The 24,121-nt window shown below is 52.4% G+C and overlaps 11 protein-coding genes across 11 annotated transcripts; 4 read left to right on the top strand and 7 right to left on the bottom strand.

Moving 5' to 3' along the window:
- Positions 1-17: 17 nt before the first annotated feature.
- Positions 18-548, bottom strand: An09g00370 (hypothetical protein; the record flags this gene model as incomplete). The annotated part of the gene is made up of 2 exons (XM_059749540.1): positions 18-367; positions 539-548. 2 exons carry the CDS (start codon positions 546-548, stop codon positions 18-20), a joined length of 360 nt encoding a protein of 119 aa, XP_059606683.1.
- A 450-nt stretch (positions 549-998) lies between these two features.
- On the top strand, positions 999-5,366 carry An09g00380 (uncharacterized protein; the record flags this gene model as incomplete). The annotated part of the gene is made up of 4 exons (XM_001393325.1): positions 999-2,281; positions 2,351-3,283; positions 3,349-3,872; positions 3,931-5,366. 4 exons carry the CDS (start codon positions 999-1,001, stop codon positions 5,364-5,366), a joined length of 4,176 nt encoding a protein of 1,391 aa, XP_001393362.1.
- A 170-nt stretch (positions 5,367-5,536) lies between these two features.
- On the bottom strand, positions 5,537-6,980 carry An09g00390 (uncharacterized protein; the record flags this gene model as incomplete). Its single annotated transcript, XM_001393326.1, has 2 exons — positions 5,537-6,388; positions 6,444-6,980. The coding sequence occupies 2 exons, from the start codon at positions 6,978-6,980 to the stop codon at positions 5,537-5,539; spliced, it is 1,389 nt and encodes a 462-aa protein (XP_001393363.1).
- A 235-nt stretch (positions 6,981-7,215) lies between these two features.
- Positions 7,216-9,045, top strand: An09g00400 (uncharacterized protein; the record flags this gene model as incomplete). The annotated part of the gene is given in 2 exon segments (XM_059749541.1): positions 7,216-7,384; positions 7,438-9,045. Coding segments are annotated over 2 exon segments (1,777 nt in total), but the record flags the coding sequence as incomplete, so codon positions are not given.
- A 276-nt stretch (positions 9,046-9,321) lies between these two features.
- On the bottom strand, positions 9,322-9,671 carry An09g00410 (hypothetical protein; the record flags this gene model as incomplete). Its single annotated transcript, XM_059749542.1, has 3 exons — positions 9,322-9,420; positions 9,510-9,603; positions 9,652-9,671. 3 exons carry the CDS (start codon positions 9,669-9,671, stop codon positions 9,322-9,324), a joined length of 213 nt encoding a protein of 70 aa, XP_059606685.1.
- A 20-nt stretch (positions 9,672-9,691) lies between these two features.
- Positions 9,692-10,414, top strand: An09g00420 (uncharacterized protein; the record flags this gene model as incomplete). The annotated part of the gene is made up of 1 exon (XM_001393329.1): positions 9,692-10,414. One exon carries the CDS (start codon positions 9,692-9,694, stop codon positions 10,412-10,414), a length of 723 nt encoding a protein of 240 aa, XP_001393366.1.
- Positions 10,415-10,480: 66 nt separating this feature from the next.
- Positions 10,481-12,856, bottom strand: An09g00430 (uncharacterized protein; the record flags this gene model as incomplete). Its single annotated transcript, XM_059749543.1, has 5 exons — positions 10,481-11,387; positions 11,438-11,608; positions 11,655-12,336; positions 12,390-12,674; positions 12,730-12,856. 5 exons carry the CDS (start codon positions 12,854-12,856, stop codon positions 10,481-10,483), a joined length of 2,172 nt encoding a protein of 723 aa, XP_059606686.1.
- A 143-nt stretch (positions 12,857-12,999) lies between these two features.
- An09g00440 (uncharacterized protein) lies at positions 13,000-15,360 on the bottom strand (the record flags this gene model as incomplete). The annotated part of the gene is made up of 8 exons (XM_059749544.1): positions 13,000-13,155; positions 13,413-13,590; positions 13,905-14,112; positions 14,466-14,744; positions 14,791-14,837; positions 14,988-15,077; positions 15,161-15,196; positions 15,290-15,360. The coding sequence occupies 8 exons, from the start codon at positions 15,358-15,360 to the stop codon at positions 13,000-13,002; spliced, it is 1,065 nt and encodes a 354-aa protein (XP_059606687.1).
- A 599-nt stretch (positions 15,361-15,959) lies between these two features.
- Positions 15,960-19,427, bottom strand: An09g00450 (uncharacterized protein; the record flags this gene model as incomplete). The annotated part of the gene is made up of 3 exons (XM_001393332.1): positions 15,960-18,608; positions 18,659-19,060; positions 19,125-19,427. The coding sequence occupies 3 exons, from the start codon at positions 19,425-19,427 to the stop codon at positions 15,960-15,962; spliced, it is 3,354 nt and encodes a 1,117-aa protein (XP_001393369.1).
- Positions 19,428-20,056: 629 nt separating this feature from the next.
- Positions 20,057-20,933, top strand: An09g00460 (hypothetical protein; the record flags this gene model as incomplete). Its single annotated transcript, XM_059749545.1, has 3 exons — positions 20,057-20,182; positions 20,269-20,480; positions 20,834-20,933. 3 exons carry the CDS (start codon positions 20,057-20,059, stop codon positions 20,931-20,933), a joined length of 438 nt encoding a protein of 145 aa, XP_059606688.1.
- A 1,312-nt stretch (positions 20,934-22,245) lies between these two features.
- On the bottom strand, positions 22,246-23,466 carry An09g00470 (uncharacterized protein; the record flags this gene model as incomplete). The annotated part of the gene is made up of 1 exon (XM_001393334.1): positions 22,246-23,466. The coding sequence occupies one exon, from the start codon at positions 23,464-23,466 to the stop codon at positions 22,246-22,248; it is 1,221 nt and encodes a 406-aa protein (XP_001393371.1).
- Positions 23,467-24,121: the final 655 nt, after the last annotated feature.

Genomic DNA, 24,121 nt, shown 5'->3' on the forward strand with positions numbered 1-24,121 from the left:
TGGTATCCATCCCACCCTTATTCTGACCATGGCCTCAAACGAGAGACCCCAGATTCTTCTTCTCTCTCGCCTATCGCGACTACCTCGACGAAATCTATGCCAGCTTCTTGGACAGGATTCTGGAAGTGGCCACCCTCAGGCGCGTGAAGACCGCGTCCGCCGCGCTCAGAACCATTGCCGAGACGACCTTCAGTGCAATAATCATAACGGATGAAGGCCTTAGCCACTCCAATCAACAGGCCCGAGAAGTGCTCGCCAAAATCAAAGCATATATTGAAAATGGCGGTCTTGTCATCGCCGGTCTGCACTTCCCAAACTTCTCGCCCAAGGACAAGTTCAGGAGATTCTTCAGAAGCTTCGGTCTTCCCTGGAGTGATGGCGATTATCATCGCACAACATTCCAACTCAATCCGTCAGGTCTCTTGCCTGAAAGGATTGGGGCATCTACATTGCCTGAACCGTATAGCATGAAGGTGCTTCATATTAAGGATGCCGGGTCGCAGGAAAAGCGCTATGTTCCGACTGAGGGCGCGCTAACGCAAAGCCATGTTTTCCCTCCAATGCGCGCGGATGAAACCCAAGCTGCTGTGGTGGGGGCCAGGCTCGGGCGGGGGTATCTTTATTACTGCGGAGACGTTAACTGGGAGGATGGATCGAACCAGCTAATGCTGTCGCTTTGCGGCTTTTAAGGAGAATACGGTCTTCTGGAGAAAGATTACAATAGGTATTAGGAAGCGGGAGAAGTTGACGAGCAAACAATTGCGCTATAAATAAGAAAATCATCTCGACCCTAGCTCGTGACCCCGCGGCGAATGGCTTCAATCTGCTGCAGCCACCGCCTCGTATCAGTGGGGATAGGGTCAGCACTAGCGTAGTGTGAGTGACGAGTGCGATGCGCACGGCAAGGAAGGGAAGTCCACGTCCCGCCTTCATTAATGATTGACCCGGGCAACGGAAATGGTCCGATTGTGCGACACTGTCATCCTCTCTTGCACGACATGGATTTACTCAACGATGACAGCGCAGCACTATTGCAGGAGGCCCTCGATACCCTTGATGAAGATCCCGTGGATGACTTGGACCCCCTTGATCTGGATTTAGACAACAGCGGAGCGAGCATTTCTCTCGACGACCTCTTGGACAACACGTCTGAGCCACCAGATCTCGACCCGCTCAGCTTGGTTGACGGCGAAGAAACCTATGATGGCCACAGTTCATCTTCGACTGACCTCTTGGAGGAAAAAGTGACGGCCGTCCGAAATGGAGAGAATCCCCTAATGACCTCAGTGTCAGACTTTACCAGCATCCTCTCGCGAACCGGCATCCATGGACCTCGTCACCTGCAGACATACAACCTCAAGCGCCGCGCGGTCAAAATTGGCAGCGGAGGCCAATTTACAGTGTACAAGGAAATTCCAGGTCGATTTTTCGGCAACGAAGGGCTAGTGATCAAACGCGTCAAAGTGTTTCTGTCCCGCGAGGGCAGCGGCAGTTTTGCCTCCGGGTCCGACTATCGTAACCGACTACGATCTTTGGAGCTGGAAGTACTTGCTCTATCCAACCCATACCTCCGAAACCACCGCAATATTGCCAAACTCGTCGCCTGGGGCTACGATTACCCTTATCCTGATACCCCAGTTCCGGTCTTATTCGTGGAGGAGGCGCTCATGACTCTGACCGACCTTCTCAAAATTGACAACGAGAGGCTACTTGGGCCGCAACCACTAGATGTTAAGTATCAGCTGCTGCTGGATGCAGTCTCGGGACTCGAGGCGCTGCAACGGTTGCATATTGTTCATGGAGACGTCAAACCAGACAATATCTTGATCTACAAAGATACTGCAGGCAGTGATAATGTTCCGCTGTGTGCCAAGATCAGCGACTTTGGGGTTTGCGTCGATTTAGAGTCTCCGGAAGATAAGCTCACTATCGACAGCTATTATGGGACGGAGGATTGGCGGGCGCCTGAAGCTAGCGATTTGTCCCGGTGGGAGGGCGCTGCTTTTGACCCAGAAGTCATGTTTCGGTTCGACTCCTACAGCTTGGGATTGCTTATCTTATCAACCTTCATCAATCGTGGCGAACCAGTAAAATTGAAATCACCTGGGGAGGAGCCGATCGAGGTTGCTCTATTTATGTTGAGAGAAGATCCGTCCATCACTGGTCCACTTCGCATGCAACTCGGCAAAGCTCTGCGGCAGCTCCTGGCAACGGATCCTTGGAAACGCAGCCTGGCAAGTCCCGAACTGCTCAAGTTCGATAGTCCCGCATTTGCGTCCTGGTAATTTCAGATATTCTTCCCTATTTGATGTCCATCCTTGAAGGTCTGTAATGACTGACACAATGCCAGGCTTGCAGTGGCACAGGATACTCGCAAGGTCACTGCTAATGTCGGCATCATTGATCCGGCGCACAACCAGGGCCCCAGGTTTTGGTATCGTCTGGATCCCTCCCTTCTTGCAGATCTTGAGCAGCAGTTTGCCGAGTCCCAGAGCGACCAATCCTTGCGGCATGCCGGTGACGTTCTGCTGGGTATGGCCCAGTGCATCACCGGAGCGAAGCCGTCGTATCTCGAACGCCTGCTCACCTACATCACCGAGGCTGCCCGGAGTGGCTATTCGCCCGCTCGAGCAGTATACGCGCAGGTCATGCACGCCCATGGCCAAATGCCGGCTTTCGATGAGCAGACACTAGATAAATGGCTGCTTCAGGCCGTATCTGAGGGGTACTTCTTTGAGAGGCCCTCGTCTAGGGTCACGAAGGAGCAACTGCAAGCTGCAAGGCAAAAATATCGAGACGCAGGTGGCTTTTGTGCCGATCCCTTCACACGAAAACCGACAATCCTAGATATTGCCCACGATAGGAACCGAGCAGAAGAGTGGCTTACAGCAGATAAGAGGTTCGTTGATATTGATGGCAATACACTATTACATGTCGCAGCAGCACTGGGATCCATCGATGTTGTTCAATGGCTTGTTGAAAACTCCAAGATGCCAGTGGACGTGCCGAATGACAATGGCGAAACACCGCTCTACAAGGCCTGTCAAGCTGGGCAGACAGACACGGTACACTATCTTCTGGACCATGGCGCAGCTGCCTCCATCACGACTCGTAGAGACAAGCTGACCCCCTTGCACTGGCTATTCATGTTTCCCGAGTCCTCCACAAGCGCGATTGCGACACGTTTCGTCAAGGAGGGAGGCGCCGACGTTAATGCTTTGATGGTTCCAGAGAGAACCGAGGAGGGTGCATACGCAGCGCGAAGAAACTTCATGGCCCATTAGTAAGTTTCCCAGTGGTTACCGTATGACCTTCATATGTCACTCGGTACTAACCAAAGCGTACAAGTCCTTTCGAACTACCGATGGGGGCACCATTCCACTGGGCAGCCTTTGCTCGTAGTATTCCAGCAATGGAGGTTCTGTTGGAGCTCGGCGCCGACATCAACGCCATGTATCATAAGTCAGACACTGCAACAACTGCCCTGGGCCTTGCCAGTTGGTATGGAGATCTCGAGGTCATACGATTCCTTCTATCCAAAGGAGCGAACGGCAAAGCAAAGGATGCACGTGGAAGGAACATGCTTCACCTGATGACCTTCCATCAACCAGAGTATCATGGTCCTTTACGACAGGCATGGCATTACTGGATCCGACACGGTAGCTGGGATACTCATCTTCAGCAGATGACCGATCTGGTCGCATCACTTACCCTGGCGGGCGTGAATATCGAGGACCGAGATGAGGTTTACCCTCGAACTACGGCAGTTGTAAGAGCGGCAGAAGATGGGGTCTGGAATGGAGGTGCTTTGTGCGCCTTAATAAACGCGGGTGCAGATGTTGACGGCCCTCGCGGCACTTCCAAGGATACTGGTGAGGAATTCACTTTTTGAAAGATAGCATCGCTTCTGAACTAACTATTTACCTGAAGTCCTCCATCAATGGGCCAGAATCACAGGCCCGCGGCTTGCCTATACGGACTCATACCTCTACGTGCTGCAGGAAATAGTATCGGGGATGGCATGCCTGGACATCCGCAATGATTATGTTGAAGAGACCCCTCTTCACCTATTAGTCACGATCTACCATTCCGAGGAAGAGTTCAGGTCCGCTTGTGATATATTCTTTGCCCACGATCCCCCGCCTGATGTCAATCTGGGCGATCGGCAAGGGCTTACACCTTTACTGATCGCCGCAGATACAAACCAAATAACGCAGGATCCTGAACAACGTGCGACTTATCTGATCTCCAAGGGAGCCGATGTCGGAGCCCGCACCAGAGAGAATAAGGATGTCTTCTGCCTTTTGGCCAATAACAAGACTTTGAGCGACCAGCAGAGTCACGATATCATTTGTCGCCTTTTAACGCATATGGCTACTCTCGAAGGATGTAGTATCGCGCAGGTGTACAAAAAGCACTACCTCCCGCAGCGCGGTGCTCTCCTCACCCTCGGCACGGCGGCGATGGCGGGAAGAGTGAAAACCACCGCCCTCCTCCTTGATGTCGGTCTAGACGAGGTCATCAACAACGTGGTTAATCCAAAAGACCCTGCTACGGTGCTAGACAATACTATTTCCTCAGCAGAACAAAGCCGACACATGCATCTCGATCTTCTGGCCGCATATAGTCCAGGGGCACCACGAGCCCGGGCCCTCGCCTCCCAGACGGTGTATGACCCGCGCCAGGGCCCGCCGGTGCGTGCTACTGAGGCTTACTGGGGGTTACCAGAAGTATTGCAACTCTTACGCGGCCGTGGTGCGAAACGAGCCTGTGAGCTAGTGCCATCCTCCCATCCTTCCCATGGGACCATTGATCATCCAGACGTCTGGGATATCACCCATATGTACTGGGTTGGGTTCACACCGGAGACACAGATAAACAGGGAACGCTGGGAAGTTGTCTATCAGCTTTCGCGTCTCCCTTCGATAGGCTGGCGAGAGACGGTCATTGACAGCCTGAGAGACATGTATGAGTCGGACACGTGGTGGCCAGATCTGGCCATGCTCGAGGCTAGCATTAACGTGATCAATAAGGGCGAGAAGAACCTCGCTTCCAACCCAGTACTGACGTTGCCCACTGCTCCTTCCGACACGCACACGGAAGTAATGGACATCGAACTACTTATGCAGATGCTTCGGATGCTCGTCACAGTAAGACATGGCGAAGACGATGTTCAGAAAACTGATGACATTGGAGACACTTCCACAGCAATGAGTAGATGGGTCAAGATCCGAGAGGGGCAAAAGTACGATCGCAGTCCCACGTCCTCGGAGGCGCTAATGATACCCGAAGTGAAACTCGTTTGGGAGGGCACTGAGGGAACCGGGTTCCGCCTGGGCCCGAAGCGAGTACGTCAGGTTGATTAGAAGCGGAAATTAAATACGCTTATGGACGAACATGCTCGAGTGTTATCAGGCCTTTGTAAGCCGCGTTGCAGAAGGGAATTCACGGGACACCCCAGTTGCAGTATGATACAAGGTCGGGTAGCTCATCTATATGCGCCAATATATACAATCATAAATACCATAGTCATCGCTCAAGGCTTTGTCGAAGGAAAGTTACCAGTGCCCAAAATATCTCCATCGCTCTCCTGTCCGTTCAAGGCTCGATCAATCCGGAATTGCGTCGTCTTGAACAGCCGAGGCATGGCCGTCTCTTCAAAGGGAATCTTCTCTACTACCATGCGCGCGAGCTCCTGTGCCGACCGCCAAATCACCGGCATGCCGTGGCCATTCAATCCAGCTAGGATGAACTGATCGTCCTTGCCGGGCACGGCTCCAATATGCGGGTTCGAGTCATACGAGTATCCCATGACACCCGTCCAAATCTGGTCAACCTTTGCCCCGCTATCCTCCCATCCACGGTACGTCCGTTGCATATAATCATTGTAGTAGTCCTTGGCCGAGTCGATGAGGACGGTATCGTCAACATTGTTGTACCATTGCTCCTTGTACGAACGGAACTTGGCGGCTGCTCCACCGACAACAATGCTGCCATCGGGACGAGGAATTAAGTAGGATAGCGTGTTGTCTTCAGTGCGGTTGATGTAAGAGTTGTTCAACAGTGGCGCGGTCTTCCCTTCGGGCACGGTGATCCGACAGCAGATTCCCTTGCAGGGCACGATATTTTTCTCGTATTCGGGAAGGAGGCCGGCCACGTAAGCATTACTGGCATGCACGACCGTTCCCGCGTGCATCGTGCCGCGGGATGTTTCAATAGTATAGCCACCCTCTGAGCTGGGGGTTATCGATGTAGCAGGGGTAAATGTTTGCAGATTCACCTTGCCCGTTGCGAGGACGGATTGGAGAATGTGTAGAATGAATTTGTATGGCCACATTGTGCCTGCTGTGAAGGAGGCGCAGGCTTTAGCCCCTTTGACGCCACAGATCTGTTTGGTCAGCATGCGCTAGTTTATTGATGTGACTATAATTGGTAGTACTCACTCCCTCCACGTTTTTCCCCGTGTAGAACACCACATCGTTCATATACTCCAGATCCAACGACTTCATGAGCTCATATGTGCCCTTTGCCTTCTGAGCCGCTTCTTCATTGCACCAGACATCGATGGACCGCGCCAGTGTGAAGTCACAGTCAATCTTCTCATCTTCAATGACCTTCTTCAGAGCATGCAGATTGGCAATCTCGAACTCGGCAATCTCTGCGCCAGCGCGAACACCAGCGCGGTCGACGTATGTTGGGATGTGGCCGTAGAAGTCCGGACGGAGATGCCCGCCATTACGTCCCGTGGCACCGGAGCAAGCTCCCCGGGCCTCTAAGATGGTAATGGACTTGACCTTCTCGCCGTGGTCACGCAGCAGATGGTATGCAGTGCTAGCTCCGGCGTACCCGGCGCCGATGATCACGATGTCCGCGTGATCAGGAAGCTGCTCAGTTGAGCGGTGATCGTGCAATTGGTGTGGCTCTTTCTGCCAGAAACATTCGCCAGGGTTGGGAACAGGGAAGCAGCCAGCTGTAGCCATGATGAATGTGTGTACAGTCAGAAAAAAAAAAAAAAAAAAGTGAAAAGCGGTTAAGAAAAGAAAGACTGGAACGCGACCGTGTTATTCTGGGCGGACGATAAGGGAGTCTTATCTGATGCTATCGCATCGCATCTGATTCCCACACCGGACCGGACTTGCCTATCGTGGACTAGCGCCAATCTTATCGGTCGCGCCGGGGCTGTCCTGTTTGGGCAGTTGGGGCCGGTAGGGAGGAATGCACTGGGAGGGACAGCGACACGGTGAGGAGCAGGGCTTCACGATGGATCATCCCTGCGCTGGACCAACGGGATCATGCCGATTTGCAATGCGGGGAGTCGGGCATCAGGCATATACAAAGTCGCCCAATGCCAATTTCCAGAACGCATTCACAATTCTGGCCCAGGGTAGTTAATTCCTACACATCCCGGCCGCATCATGGACGGTTCCTTCAGTTCAGAGAAGAAGATCCCTCACCACTTGACCGATGAAGAGAATGGGGACCTTGAGGCCGTACCCGGCCACCTCGACGAGGCCCAAGTCTTTCAGCAGGGCCTGCACCAGCGACATATTCAGATGATCGCCCTGGCAGGGACAATCGGCACAGGGCTGTTTCTAAGTTCAGGTCGCGCCATTGCTCATGCAGGACCATTGGGTGGTTTCCTGGCGTACAGCATCATGGGCCTGTTAGTGTCCAGCGTTGTGTTCGCGGTGGGCGAGATGGGTGCCTTGGTGCCGTTGGCCGGCGGCGTGATTCGCTACGCAGAGATCTTCGTCGACCCCGCCCTAGCCTTCGCCAACGGATGGAATCAAATATATTCCTACCTCGTTTCAATTCCTTCCGAAATTGTTGCTGCGGCGGTGGTGATTGAGTTCTGGACGACCATCAACAATGCCATCTGGATTACTGTTTTCGGATTGCTGATGTTGATCACGGCCCTGGTGTTTGTGCGTGTATATGGCGAGCTGGAATTTGGATTCTCCATCCTCAAAATCCTGCTTGTGATCGGCATCAATATCATGGCCCTCGTCATTACTTGTGGTGGCGCCCCAAACCATACCAGCATTGGCTTCCGCTACTGGCGCGATCCAGGTACGTTTGTGCAATATCTCGGCATCGGAGGCTCCTTGGGACGGTTCCTTGGATTCTGGACAGCCCTGAACAGCGCGCTCTACTCCTATTCCGGTATCGAAAACATCACGATTGCAGCCTCCGAAACGCGGAATCCACGCCGATCCATCCCCATGGCCGCTCGTCGCATCTTCGTCCGAATCCTCCTCTTCTACGTATTGACCATCTTCATGATTGGGCTGGTGGTGCCCTCCGACGACCCCAACCTGCTCGGCTCCTCGGGCACGGCCTCGGAATCTCCCTTTGTCATTGCGGCGCGCAATGCGGGCATTAAAGTGGTACCATCAATCATCAACGCGGTGGTGCTGACATCGGCCTGGTCATCGGGCAACTCGAACATGCTGGGTGGATCGCGCGTAATCTACGCCATGGCAGCGGAGGGCCACGCACCGGCATTCTTCATGCGCATGAACCGCTTCGGCATCCCATATGTAGCGGTGGCACTGCTGGGAATATTCATGGCGCTGGGATACATGACGTTGTCCAGCTCGGCCAGCACGGTTTTCACGTGGCTGCAAGACATTGTGTCCATCGCCACACTGGTCAACTGGGGAATTATCTGCATTGTGTACCTCCGGTTCTACTACGCATGTCGCAAACAAGGGATTGATCGTCACAAGGAACTGCCGTGGGCAGGCGCCGTTCCAGCCGTGGAGTACATGGATAACGCTGGTTCTGTTTTGCCTGTTGTTTCTGACAGGTGGATACGAGACGTTTATTCACGGTCAATGGGATACCGAGACCTTCATCTCGTCATACTTGAATGTTCCCATTATTTTTGTGCTATACTTTGGGTACAAGTGGTGGATGAAATCAAAGATCATCCCGCTTGAGGATGTGCCAGTGCGGCCGTTCATCGAGCATTACCAGAAGAACCCGGAGCCGGAGCCAAGGCCGAAACGGGGATTGCGGCGATTGAATATTCTGTGGGAGTAATTGTACATATAGGTGTTTTTATTATGTTCAATACTAGTATTCTGTATTTAGCCGGCATTCATCTCTTTCGTCTTTCTTTGTTTTGAAACAATGGGACTATATATATTATTCACTATTACGCAACTTCCGCCACACGCATACAAGGTACTGGATCTCCGAGTTGCATTCTAGCAGACAACTATTGAAAATCGAACTACATAGTAAAATCCCGTTATACATGACTTGAGCTACTACGATCATTAATGGTGGAAAGGGTTCTGAATCCAGCGGTTGCTATCAAAGTGTGGTGTCAGCACGATAACCAGGCCGGCTATCAACACGCCTTATCAACACGTTATCAAGTATCAGCTCCTGGTCGCATATCGTCAATTTCCCCTGAATTAACTTGCGCTTAGACCTGCTCTAGTCTCCGTCTAGCGCCTGTCAGCTGTATCTCCAAATGCGACCGGCCCGGCCTACTAAACTGGGCCAAGTTGATGCCCAGATGCCCGGTATCGGCGCCCGTCCGCCACTTCACTATTTGATGCCACGACTTTCCCCGCGATAACGCGTCTACCCCTCAATAACCGCGATACCACAAACACACACACACGCACACACACACACCTCCTCAATTCCCTCTTCATCTCACACACACAACATCAACATGCCCAACCACGTCGTATTCGACGTCGTCGGCACCTGCGTGTCCTTCGATGCCTTCTACGACACCATCGAGCGCACCCTGGGCCCGCAGCTCCAGGCGCACCACATCACCGCCCAAGCCCTCGGGTTCACATGGATGACCAACGCCGAGCTGCAATTCACCTTTCTGTCCATCTCCGAAAGCTACAAACCATACAAGATCGTCATCACTGAACTCTTCTACCAAACCCTCGCCATGATCGGCATTTCCGACCCGCACAGCTTCGCCACCCCCGAGCAACGCGACGCCTGCGTAGCTGGATACGCCGCCCTCGAGCTCCGCCCTGGTGCCCGCGAATGCTTCGCCAAGCTCCGCGATGCCGGGTTCACGGTCTGGTGCCTGACGACGGGCGATACGCAGCGGGTCCGCGGATACTTTGAACGGGCGGGTGTGGACATGCCGTTGGAGAATTTCCTCAGCTGTGATACGGCGGGCGTGGCTAAGCCGGCGCTGGCGGCGTATCGGCCGGCGTGGGAGAAGTTGGGTAGTGAGGGTGGGCAGAAGTGGTTTGCTGCGGCGCATCTGTGGGATGTGACTGCTGCTACAAAGGTCGGGTTCCGGGGTGCTTATTGTACGGTTTATGAGAAGCAGGGGGCCTATAAGGTGTTTGATGCGCCGTTGGATGTGGTGTCGGAGACGCTTCCGGAGATGGCGGAGAAGATTATTGCTGCGTCTAAACATTGAAATAATGTGTTATGAAATAAGTATATTACAGGGTTATCGTAGTTGTTTAGTGTAGTACAGTGTAAGTCATGGAAGATCAACATGAGTCCAGATCGGATCCAGGCTCGATCCGGCCAGGAACTCTTCCAGCACCTGCGTCTCGGTGCGGGTGGGCCAGGTCGCGGAAGGGGATAGATTGGCACCACCAAAGATGGAGAGATCCAGAGCGGGATCATACGGGGGAAGCTGCTCCATCCCATCCAGCGGAACCGTCCATGGCTCGACCGTGTCTGGGTGCGGTGGGGCTGCCTCGGATGCAGGCTTTTTGCATGTTGTGCCCCAGTTGCGAAAGGCTTCGTAGTCGGACACCAGTCCAGTCGATTCTGCCGCGGGTTCGGGTCGTTGGGCTACTGTATGAAGACGCGCCAGGGATCTTTCCAGTGCCTCGAGCAGAGATACTTCCGACCGTGCAGAATCACCTGCTGCTGACATCTCCCGGAGCAAGACAAGTCCCTCGCGCATGGGCTGTCGCAAGGCATCCGATAGATTCTGTACGGAGAAAGCGATCAGAACCAGTAAGGCGGCCCGACACGCGCTATACTCCAGGTAGGACGCTCGTGCCAGTCCCGGCCCGTGATCGCGGAGCTGGCGACAGATACCCAGCGCCTCCTGGGCAGCCTGGATGCAGTCGCCGATAAGACTGTCGCGGTCGGAAGGCTGGAAGTACGTTTCCTCCGAAGATGATTGGGGATTTGCATTCGGATGGCTAGGAGTGTCCTTGCGGAGGAGGAACGGGCGGCCGATAAACATGCGCAACAGACATGATTCCAGACACAGGTGCATGACGGCGCGATTCGGCTGGTGTCCCGGCTGAATTGAGTTGACAAGCGCGTCAGACTGGCCTGCCCACCAGCGGTCCCAGGACTCCTTGCGAGCTATTAGCTGGCCTATGACGACGGGCAGTCCGGCGGGTTGAGCGTGCCTGAGACGGGATCTGTACGATAGTCAGCATCAAAGTCACTACGAAGAGGAATGGTGTCTGACATGTCATGGAGGAATTCCTCCAGCCAGTCCAGCATCCGGATTGAGATGACTGCACATTGCGAACTCCAGGTGGACTGTGCCTGGCCCATATCTCCGCGAGCATGGGGAAGGTCTGCATCCACATCCGCACGATGCACGGACAAGGGTCGTCCGTGAAAGATCGAAATCAATCTATTTAGTATTAGCGAGCGTCACAGCAGTGGTCCAGACGGCCTACCTTTCCAGGGAATACGCCGTCCACCAGACGCGGTTCCGCGTCTCCATCATCACCGGACTGAACGCGTCCCGACGGCATTTGCGATGCATGCCGTTTTGCATAGCTAGACGCACTGCCAAGTTTATGTAGATATAGCCAAGCCCAGAGGCATCGACCGGAAGGGCATAAAATCCAAGTAGCAGACATGCTTGTACACTCTCCAAGCAGGACAGCTCGATTATTTCCGGGAGTAGTCGGATGGACTGTTCGTAGAATCGCACCCCGACATCTTCTTCGGAGAAGGACGGCGTCTGGTTTTTGGGATCTCGGTCGCTAGGAGACTCCAAATGGGCGTACTGAGTTCCGATGGCCAGCACAGAGAGAAGAATACTAGCGACCGCAGCAGCCGTATCCCCAAGGCTCGCGGGGTCGGTGTACAGTCGGTGCGCGCGATCCAATAGCCAATCCTCTTCCACGAGAAACCAATGTGTCGCGGCATATTTGAGAAAAGTCTTGACAAGGAAGCCAGTTATTGGACGAGGAGGAAAACATGCCAGGGCGGCCGATAAATGCTCATTGGTCTTGAGGTGTTGAGCCCGCCAGTATCCTGAAACACGGTCGGGGCTCTTGGTCCGCCTGCGACTCTGGATGCGCTGCTTGATGCGCATGGAAAAGTTCCAGTAGGAGAATTCTCCGGAGAAGTCTACGATGGCTCAGTAATCATTCCAACATGGGTACGGCAAGAGCAAGACGCACGCGTAGTGGTGTCACCCACCGGGTCGATAGTACAATCCTCTTCCTCCAGAGCCATTCCAGCCGGGCTGATCACTTCTGGATGATCTGAGCTTTTGCCGGTAGTGAAGGAGTTTGCCAGACGGGCGAGGCTCTTGGTGTCTAGCGCGATGCCCTCAATCGTGTGCTTCAAGATCTGTTCCATGTATCTGCATCGGTCCAGCAACTCTTGTACCTCCGACTTGGCTGGCCGTGTTCTGCAGTGAAGGGTTAGTTTGCCGTTGTGCCCACATGGCAGAGAGAACTCGCCTGGGGACGTAAACGCGAAAATCTCGGGCGCGCGACGCGAGGGCTTTGGATTCACAGGGACGCCGGAAGTGGGCGCATCGACGACAGGGGATGCCTCCTTCGCATTTTTCCTTCAAGCGGCGGCATTCATCGCACCTGGCAATATTTTGAGTGAGCAAATTATCTGGTGTATAAATGTACATGTGGATGACCTACGCCCGGGCCGATCGACGACCTTCTGCCATGAGTGGTTGATAATATTCTTGACTGAACACTACTAAGACGGGGAATGAGGAGGCGAATGAGTCAAAGCACCAAGAGACCGGCTATATCAGGGGCATATATTCTATGAGCTGGTCCGATGCTTCTCCGCACACGATAAGCTGCGATAGACAACCCCCGCAAGGGCCTTCCTGCTGACCGGCACTTCTTTCGCCGCGGTTGGTCTGTTATCGCCGCCAGTGGGTCGGCTTAACATGCAAGATAAGCGGTTCCCCACAAGCTGTGCTTCTCCTCGTCCTTCTAATTATGTTTGTTGAGAGCAGATGACTGGAAATCCGGCTAATGCAACTAAAGCTCATTACTATATTCTAGTGTGTTCGAAATTATATATTTAACTTTACTAACACGCGTAAGGGCATCGGAGCATCTTCTCTTCCTTATCGGTTGCCGCGGTCACTTATGCGGAGGATTTGCGATATTATAAGCGACCGAGTCACTCGGCCTCTCAGAAGCAGCAGTTTAGCATTCCGTGCCTACAGTAGTCCCCGTCGACAAAGGCGATGGTCTCCCAGCATAAGGGGCCGTGCGACTCGTCATGTCGGAAGGCTGGTCGGTGTGACTGCTATTGACTCGCACAGTTTGAGTGAATACGATTTTGGACTGTTCTATCTCTGCCGATCCAGTCTGTGACGGTCGGGATAGCACGCGGTGCATTCTGACGCGCAGCCGTGTCAAGGCAAGAAACAGTGGTCGCATATTCGAGAGACAAGAGGCTGTAATACCCACGGCGGGCTCAATGCAGGTCCACACACTGGCTGGCACTTGGTCATCTAAATGAGGGTGCATGAATGGTCAGCTGGGGCCATAAAGCTGGTCGAGGTTTATCTTATTCTTACAGGTAATATCATTTCCGGATTTCGAAAGCTCAATCAGTGTCACTAGGCGTACAATGTCAAAGGCAAGCGTTCTAATGAGGGTATATCCATGTCAGCAACAGTAATGCGAACAGCCGGGAGCGAGAATGCTCACAAAGCACCGAGACAGAAGATGCCAGTGAGCATGATCTTCTCGGCACGCGGCACCTGAAGGTTCCAAACGTGTTTCAACGGTAGCGCCAGGATGACGGCGTCAGTTACGATGTTCGGAATCTGGAGCCCGTAGTAGAACTTGGCCAGATCAATGCACCCGCCGGGAATCGTCGGGTTCCAGAGCTTCTCCAGTGGAATACAGACGACGCCTCCAATCAGACATACGCCAAAACACCACAGGATGACAGTCGCCCCGACGGCATTAGCCGCTAGTATCATTGGTCGGATGGAAAAGATTCGTTTGTATAACGCGAGGATGGAGAGCTTGGTGAATGCGATGCATAGTGTATAGAGAAAGCTGCCACTGGCTAGAGTCTTCGTGGAATGTCAACTCAATATCCCAAGGGCACAAGCTGAGTAAAATCGCCAACCTTTAAATACACTACTAAATCCGACGGAGGAACGTAGACGATGTGAGTGCCCAGTCCATTATACAACACTTCCATTCATCAGTTGGGAGGGCTCGAGTGTAGTTGTCAATCTATCTGGGAGGATTACGCACAGACAACTCCAGCCAGTGACACTGCGTATTCGAAAACCTGCCGCCAGCATCCAGTGTCAGCTATACTCGGACGAGGTTTGAGGAAGTTGGGTGAAACAGGACATACTAATGCCACGATAATCAAGTAATCATCGAAGAAGACCTTGGTGCCTGTGATCTTGCGACAATAAAGACGCAGGCCAACCGACACCGTAGAAAGGACCAACGCGAAGCAGGTCGCAGTAATCACAACATGACGCAAATTATCATGGTCGTATCCAAGATCGCCAGTCCCAGGTGCTGCCATCATGAGTGGAAGTCAGCTGTGACAGGACGATTCTATCACCTGTTAGCAGAGCATGGTTCGCCTTGGAGACCATGGGCAGTCCCAGGCTAAAAGAATATCAATCCATGTGTGTCAGGAGGTTCGATGGGACGTAGATCGGCATTGCCATCGCAAAGGTACTGATCGATGTCATCGGTCGTGATATAGAATGTCTGCTGCAGCGTATTATTGGCAGCCATGGTAATTGAGACAGCCACCCGCTGATCGGACCAGGTAGCATTTCACAATTGACGGCGCCCTCGCCGAAAAGGGCAAATTCTGCATAGCCTGTCAGCTGTCGGTAGTTCCTACCCATCAGTTGGCCCCCTTGCAGGAAAGCCACGCTCAACAATTCCTGGTCAGTGGTTTGCGGACCTTTCACATTGCCTACCCAGTGGACTGGCTAGCATCATCAGCGATCGAACACCTCACTCAAAATAAAGCTCTTTTATGGTACCTGAATCAAGGAAGTGGCAAAACATCATGGGAAAGGAAGCGCCTTGTAGCAGGTCAAGAATACAGTGCAAGTGAGGCTAAGGACATGTCGTGGGAGCGAGTATTGCTTCGGCCACCTACTATACAACCCCACATTGCGCCTTGTTCTACCCAACGTCGATCTTCTTATTTCCCGCTCACTGCCAACAACGGCAAGCAATTGGCTGTCATAAAGAGGTGCGTTATCTTACACAGTTCGTTTATCCCAGATGCCTGCGACATGACCCTTTGGCAGGTGGTGTATTGAGAAACCCAATAACGAAACCAAAATTTGATCATATATAACAGAGAACATGATAATTTTCAGGTTTGTATTGAATACCTTAACACTAACAGTTTTGGCCACTTCGCATTAATAAACACATAGTATACATATAATCTTGGTCGCAAAGAAATGATCATATTGGTTCCATTGAGGAATAACAATATCAAGACCAACTAAAATAATACTAATCAAGTACCAGAGTGGCTTTACTTGACTATCGATCTTGCTATCTTGACTTGTTGTTGACATTCAAGTTAAAGGAGATAAGATATATTGATCAGGTTACGCCACACCGTACAGGGCTCTTACGATGCTATTTTTTAGAGGGGTGGACTCGAACGGATATATGGTATACCCATATTGTCTTCATCTATTTATCTTTGAAACAGAATTAGATGATCCAGTAATACGCTTAATCCAAACAAATGACCTAAGCCAACCATTCCCCAACCCACTTTCTGAGCCACTCAGGCCGCACACCCTCCACCTCGCGTAACGTCTTACTCATCTTCGCCGTGTTTACCGACTCAAAGACAGTTCCTGGCTGAGTATGTTCCATCGTCAAACCCTCAAAGAAATCCAACAATTTGGCAGCCGGGTTCTGCTCCAACAATGCCTGCAGTTCCTTATCACCCAACCGCTTGCTATCCTTAGTATCAGCCGAGAAGCTGACACTGGCTGCCTCGATATCCCGCCGGATACGCTGCACCCACTCGCGCAATGGGATGGTTTCAATCCTCCTTCCACTATTTTCCTTGTCCTGGGCGAGAAGGGCGTCGGCGACGACGGGCCGTATCAAATCCCAGGATTGGGGGTGAAGGTTGACGGGATGGTAGACTTGGACCGCTGTGGGTGAATTGGTAGCAGAGGAGCAGCGATTGATCATGGTAGAGGCGGGAAAGTCGTCCGCACCAAGAAGAGCTAGCTCAACTAGTACTTCGGCTAGAAGATCGACTGGTACCCAGTCAATCCGGTCCATCGGACCCAGGGTATCGGGGAGAGCTTGGAGGTGTCGTGAGCTCTGAATAAGGCTAGGGAACCACTCGGCACGGTTCCAGAGACCGGGAGATCGCACGGCGCCTGCTACTTGACCTACCCGGGCGAAGGAGAAGGATGGGGCAGCTTGTGCTTGCTGGGTACGGTTTTGTTGCTCTTGCTGTTGCTGTGCAGCGTAATCAAGCAGATGCTCGGCAATGTATTTGCTGTTGGCGTAGCCATTCGGGGCGGAAGTGGTGGTAGTAAGGACGGTCTCTGGTATCAGGCCAGACTCGCCGTTATAATGGCCCATGACCGAGCTGATGGATGAGAGAAAGAATAGATGTGGAGATCGTGGGCTGCGGGTCACAAAGTTAATGAGGTTCACCACGCCCTGCATTTGGGGTTCGAAGGTTGCTAGGGGGACGTTGAAGTTCACGGTCCAGGCGTTGTGAATAACTAGCGTGGCGGTTTGCTGCAACTGGGTGAAAACGTCTGGTTGCAGACCCAAATCGCCCCCCTTGCTTAGGTCTGCAGTCCAGAAGCTTAGACGTGCCTCGTTGTCGGCTAGCGGGGTGAGGCCATAGGCTTTGATGCGGTCTTGTTGTTTCTCACGAGCATCATCCCCCCGGTTCAGGCAGTGGACGTGCGCTACAGAGGGATTTCTCAGCAGGGCATCAAGGATGTAAGTTCCTAACTGGCCAGTGGAGCCGGTCAGAATGACAGTGTGCGTTCCGGCGGTTGGCCTGCTGGCAGTATGAACGGTATCAGGACTGGGTGGTTCGATTTGACTGACAAGTGTCTGTAGCAGTTTGTCCCGCTCCTGAAGGAGTCCATGTTGTTGAAGTTCGGTAGACTTTTTACCCTGCTTGTCCAGCTGTTGAACTGCTTGGGTAAGCTCCGTTATCGAGGGATACAAATAGATCAAGTTAGGCATGAGAGTAGGTAAATGAAGACCTTGCTTGAGCACGCGCGTCATCGTTATTGTCTGCAACGAGTCCAGTCCCAGAGTGTACCAATTCTCTGTGTCGGACAGCTTCTCCGCACTCCAACCAGTGATAGCCAAGAGGGAAGCGCGGATGAACGCAGCAACCTGGGCGGCATCGTCCACGGCCCCCGGCCCGGGTATTTCGCCACCGTCCTGCTGGGCCAGCTTCTCAGCGTCCGCGTAGAGAGCGTCGAGTTCGGACGCGTACATTGCCAAAGTACCTGCGCGTTGGACGGTGCCTTTTCCGGCACGGAGCATGGGCTTCTCCGGAGTGGTAAATAGAATGTGGCTCTTGGCGATACGGGCGTGAGCTGGACACTTTTCGTTTGCCTGCTGAATGCTGGGCCAGAGCTTCTCGATGACAGCAGCTCTGTCGCTTGCGCTTAGTGCTGTCGCTGAGCGGTCCAGTTCCACGATCAGAGCGGCTTGAAAGCGTTGCGCGCCGGCAACCAGGGCCCCTGTCACCTCGGGATTAGAGGCAACCATATGCCCCTCCATTGATACGGGGTTCGTCTTTTCGCCGTTGAGGAAGACAATCACATCATCCAGGCGTGCGGATGGCCGCCAGAGGTTTGACTTGGCGGGATCCGGGTGGCGCACCATCAAGTCGTTGGTATGATACTCCTGACGGTCGGGGAAGATTGAAAAGGGAAATTGGTGACCCTCGCGCTCAGGAGTGCGCACCAAGACCGCCTCATACTCGTCCCCTGATACATGCCGGAACTCCATACCCAGCTCCGGATGAAAATGGAGGTAGCGCCAGTCTTTAAGAGGATCCCAATTGCCGGTTTCATGGATGACATTCAGGATTCCCAGCTCGGAAGCGCCGTAGCCGTTCACAATCCTCAGCTTGCGGGCTACTATGTCCCCAACAGGCTGGGGCAGATCTCCGCCACAATACATCATGTACTCCAGATGGTTACCGCAGTAGTCCAACAGATCACTAGCTTGAGACAACTCCAGCACGATAGACGGAACAGCAATTGCCCACTCAAACGGGGTCTGCTTCCTTGCCGCTACCAAACCAGTGGCGCTGGGAAGACCGGCAGCAGTAGGCATTATCAAGGTGACATCAACGGGCATGGTAATGAAAAGAATGTGCCCTAGTCCAGCGGCCTATAGTAGCAGTCAGCACCTGCAGTGGGCTACAATTGTGAAAAGCTTACATGGAAGGGAGGCAGAGACAGATACATGCGCTTGCCGAAGCCCCAACTGTCCTGGCCTTCGCAGCCGTCGGGTATATCGAGCCTTTGCATGTGCATGTGCTTGACGGCGCTGTCATGGGTCCAGATGATAGGCTTGGGAATGCCCGTCGAGCCCGATGTGTGCAGAATGGCCAATCGATCATGTGCTGCTTCAGGGTATGTTTTGGCGTAAGGAAAAACCGGATACTCGGTCGCGAGTAGCTCCGCCACGCTGGGAACATCAACAAACTTCAGTGGGTGGGCGTCCAGAATTCCAGCGATAAATGGCGGCCGTGGTGAAGGAGCCAGCAGCGTCGTGCACTCAAGTTTGGTAAATAGCGACTGGTGGGCCACTGCACTGTTGCGCGGCGAGGTAAGAAACATCTGTTAATGCAACCATGTCAGCAAGGCTCCCTGAAAACCGCACTACATGAAAGGACCATCCTACACAGTATCCAGCCTTAACTGCTCCCAATACCAATGCCGGGTATCGCAGGTCATTCGGTCCAAGGTACGCCAAAGTCTCTCCTGTTCCCGGGCCCAAGGTCTTCGTCAGCCAGCCAGCAACGCCATTGATAGCGTTGGCGAAGGCCTTGTAGGTGATCGGCCTGTACCCTTTCTCGTAAGTCATGGGGTCCACTGGGTATTCCGCATAGATGGCGTCTGGCTTGACCTGGGCATAGTGGTCAAAGATGTTCGGAAGTAGCTCCGAGCGCGGATCAAAGTCGGGGGAGGGAACCCAAGTAGTCATGATGAGCAAGCAAGTGGTGGTGAAGGCAATTGAAGCAACAAAGAATCTTGATGATAATGATAATGTTATTGCAGCTCACGCATGTCATATCCTGCCTTTATAAGACCGAATGAGGAGGCGGGGGGGAAAGAAACAAAGTGAGAGCACGGAATTGACCGTGCCAGTGAAAGGCTTGCCGGGGGTAGGAGTGGACAGAAGACAGGAGGGGGAGTGGAGGCCGCTGAAATACGGGCCTTGAGTGATCTGGCAAGGCTCGGGGTGTTGAATGTCCGTTTGCTGTCAACAGCCCTAGTATGTATAGCATTGATTTAGCCGAAAGACATGCAGCGGTCTCATTTGTTGTGGGCGAAAGTCTTTCCACTTTCGAGGTGGTCCGTCGGACTACGCGCTAGGCCAAGCATTAGTGCAGGCAGCCGCTGCAGTAAGATTTTCTGGCACATCATGTTAAGACCAATTAAATCAATTTCTAAATTAGCTCGCCTGGCCTATGCGGATGGACCATGACAACAGCTGCCTTTCACCGTTTCACATCCCCCTTTCCAGCTTCTCCCCAGCTTACTCCACATCCTGGTGGCCCCCCGTTGGCAAGCTCATCCAATTAGGACACAGTAAATCTATGATGTACAACAATGGAGCCCGCGGGAATATCGGAACGCTGTGACCCCAAAGTAACCAGGCCCACATGGCCTTCATTATCCACCATCACATCGCCTTTAAGCGAATGGAAGTGCCCGGCTACTTTGCTGTCCTACAGGGTGCGCGAGTGGCGGGCTGCGGGGTCCGGAGCCTCTCGACTGACGCTTCCACCACTCTTTCCGGAGGCTGTCGCCGCTATGTATAGCATGCCTCCAATGGTTTTAACAAGTGGGCGATATATGGGAAACCAAGCGGCGATCTGATACGTCCCGGACTCAACGACGCACCAGAGTACGAAGTTGGCAGCCGTCCAAGGGCCGTCCGTCAAGATAGTGGCCAATCCGCTCCAGCGAAAAAAGGCGTTAGTGTCAACGCAGTGGCCCTCCTTAGTCCGGAAGTAGCTCAACGGCTAGCAGGGTAGGAAACCCGCTACGGTCGTACCAAACCAATTGCCAAGAATGATGGCTGGCACCACAAAGCAGGTTATGCGTAGGGGTTTGTTGGTGAAAATATTAAGGTAAAGGTGCACGATGGCCAGTTAGGTCGGCACCACGGCAGAGAAATAAATCAACGGGATGATGATAATGTAGTGGCCCCAGACGACAACCATGCCGGGGTCTAGCTGGAGGATCCGCGCCTTATGAAGGCCAACGCCCCCATAATAGATGTTATCTAATGATAGATTAGTCAGAGCTTGATAGCGCCGGCGTCACTAGAGGGACTAGAGGATCGAAGTGAGTGGCGGAAGAGGGAGGAGAGGGTTGAGAGAGGAGAGGGGTGGTGGAGGTGGTTGGGGAAAACGAGGCATGGTCCATATCACCTAGCGAGCAGGCATTCACAGTGGCACACGGGACGAATTCTAAGCCATAAGAAAATCATCCCTTCCAGGGGTACAAGGCTGAGTCGCTTTAAAACCTGACTAACACTTTTTATGTATATTTTATTTACTGAAAGATCGCTCCACAAGTAATTTTCATCTCCATGCAAAAATAATATGGATAAGCAGTATTATCAATAATTCGGCGTTACCTAGCAATCTAAGAAAAAGAATTCACGACATATATCGAAATATTTAAGAAAAATTTCAATCCATGATCTATTACTCTTTTTGTTATAGATGTACTTTGATTTTTGTTCATTTATAAGACAGGTTATGGTAATTTATTCCTTTTGAAAGTTATAAAGTTATATCTCTAATATCTAAGTAGAAAGTCATTGTTGTTAGCGTTCCAGGAAAATTCGAGTATCCCAATACTTTTGACTATATAGTGTACTGCATGGTATGAAAAGTGGAAAACCTTACTATCAATCAAGTTTCCAAAAGTTTGCAGTCCTAGTTCCTCCCATCATGGGTGAAAGTCAGCTGTAAGAGACTGAAGATCCTGGATTGCTTCAGAAATTACGAGCAATTCCCGGCTAAAAGACATTTCATATTCTTCATGTCAGAGTCCCAACAGTACGTGCATCCGCATTCCGTTTACAACGGCGCTGATTGCCGCTGTCAGCTGTGATACCAAAGCGTCCGCAGAAGTGTGGTATTAGCCAGCCATAACAAGTAAGTAGCCGAGAGCCATCCACTGCTGTGGTCTAAAAGCAGCTCAAGATTGACGGTGTTCTAGCTGAAATGGCAAGTTCTGCAAATCTGTCAGCTGCTTGATTGTATATCCAACGTATCGTAAAGGCCGTCTTGCAGGACAGGCAATCCCATAGTGGCTTTTCGTTTCCATTTTAGTGTTGCTTAGTTTAGACCTATCAAATTGGCTGTTGAACTCGATCGCGACCAGACAGGACCCACGGTTGGCGGGTAGTTCCCTGGTCTATATGCATGATTATAACCAGAGAACCCGGAGGCGCTTGATGAAAAGGCCATATTATGCCAGATACAGGGGTTTATGTAGGGGATGGTTACAAGAATAAGGTTAGCGGTCCACTATGGAACCCACATTGGCCATGCCTTGCTGGGACAGAACCCAGCCGCGTTCCCATGTGGAAGGTATGGATCATATTTCTCGATATGTCAGAATAAGGCGGAGGTTATGGCTACGGTATCCACAAATAGGACGCCTGTACAATTTTTTCACAATATGATTGTCTTTCTCAGTACGAGCCTTGTTTCGGGTTGGAAGGGACACATGGTTGCTATAATCTAATTGTGTGACAGAGCATTTTAGGGGAGGCTGGTTCATTGCTCAGGCAGTGGACGTGTCAAGGCTGGACCTGCTGCGTCAAAAGCACGCATAACTGCCATGGTAATAACAGGATATCCCATGATAGCATCATGCAAGCCAGTCTTCAGGATTTGCTGCCGAATGACCCCATGCTGGGTCGTCCATTCTATGGCGGTTCCAGCCGCACCAAGATCTACCTGGAGGTCTTGCTTTCTTTGCTCGACTTCTTCGTTGTCGATACCTCCAGGTACAGAATTGCGGACTGCATGGGAGAATAGGGCTTGGGTGTGGTGCCAGGGGATGTCGTAGTCGTCTTCTGCATGAATTATGGTAATGTGGTACCTCTCTCCATTGACTTCGTTGAAGCGCACGTAGTCAGCAATACGATCATTGCTTGCCCATTTGTCCCGGATGAAGCTTTGGAGAGATGTAAAGAGCCAGGGGAAGCGCAGAAGGGGGGACAGGATGGGAATGAGGCCTGCTATCCGATAAGTCGCAACCAAAGTGGAGACATCGACGAAAGGGGCCACCAGGATAACTCCAGCAAAGGACACGGGGTTTGATTTGACGGCGAGGTCGCGGGTGATCGCGATGCTTACAGCGGTCCCCATGGACTGGCCGAATATGACAATGCGGGAGGGAGGAATGCCAGCAACCGTCATGGCCCAGTGAACCACCGCACGGGCATCCGTAATTAGTCCCGTCTCGGATGGCTTACCGGTGCTGCGCCCGAATCCTCGATAATCAAAGGTCAGGACATGAATTTTCTCCGGCTGGCCAGCGGACAGCGCCCGGTAATTGGACACGCGGTACCCTAATCCCACAGTGCCTCCCGCACCATGCATGTGCAGAACCAAGCGCGCATCGGGATCGTCCCGCAGGAGTTGGAAAGAGAGCCGGTCACTAATATTGGAGACGAATTCCGCGGGCTCTGCGACCAGAAGTTGCTCATTTTGGCGGTACAATTCTACAGGCAGGATGTGCCAGGCGTACAGCTGCTCGCCGTCAGGAGTGGCGATCGTGAAAGGGGTGACTTGGTTTCGCAGGAAGCCAAAGCTCTCCGGGACATTCAGATCCTTCAACCATGTCAGTTGGATGGCGTGTAAGTACACCACATGAGATTGAACGGTTTCCGTAGTCAGGAGGCCCAATAGCGTCGCGTATAAGGCCACAGCAATGGTGACCGAAAGCGAGGCATACTTGAGCAAAACCGTGAGGACGTTCGTGCTCGCCATGCTGAACGGTGTTGCGTCTCTAAGCAATCGACCGACTCTGGAAACAGGAAGCAGGCACCATTTGACGACGCGAAGATCAACAAAAGGATGGTCAATGGACGCGTTGGAGGCTATTTATAGCGTATAACGACGACTTCGCGGCTGGCTCTGGGCGGCTATAGCGGCTGCCTGGTTGGCTGTCGCACAAGCAAGGATTGTCACCAGTAATAGTAGCAATCCAGCATATTGGTGAACGCTAGAGTATTTAAACACGTTTCATAATGGTAGGGTGCCGTGTATCAAGCAAGTTATATGACACAGAAGAGCAGACAAGCTTTGAAAAAAAAATCCAGAAGACCAGATACTGGACAGTGCGATCCATCCTGCTCTCCGTCGGCCTTTGTTAACCCCATACACAAAAAGGAAATTCCAATCTTATAAGGCAAGCTACCCTGTCAGGGACACTATATCATGATGGTGTCCGTTATATTGACAAGATAGAAAGATAAAAAAAAAAAAACCCCCTTCTTTGTTTAAGCTGATGTGTCTGGGTTGGGCACCGCTGCGGCGGTCCAAAAATGCTTAAACTCGCTCACTTCGTATTCGGCCCCACCATTCCAGCTACGTGAGAGATACATTAGATTAGGCTGCATTTTGCTCAATTCCAGCTCTCGGC

Source organism: Aspergillus niger (genome assembly GCF_000002855.4).
Source record: "Aspergillus niger supercontig An09".
Taxonomy (NCBI): Eukaryota; Fungi; Ascomycota; class Eurotiomycetes; order Eurotiales; family Aspergillaceae; genus Aspergillus; species Aspergillus niger.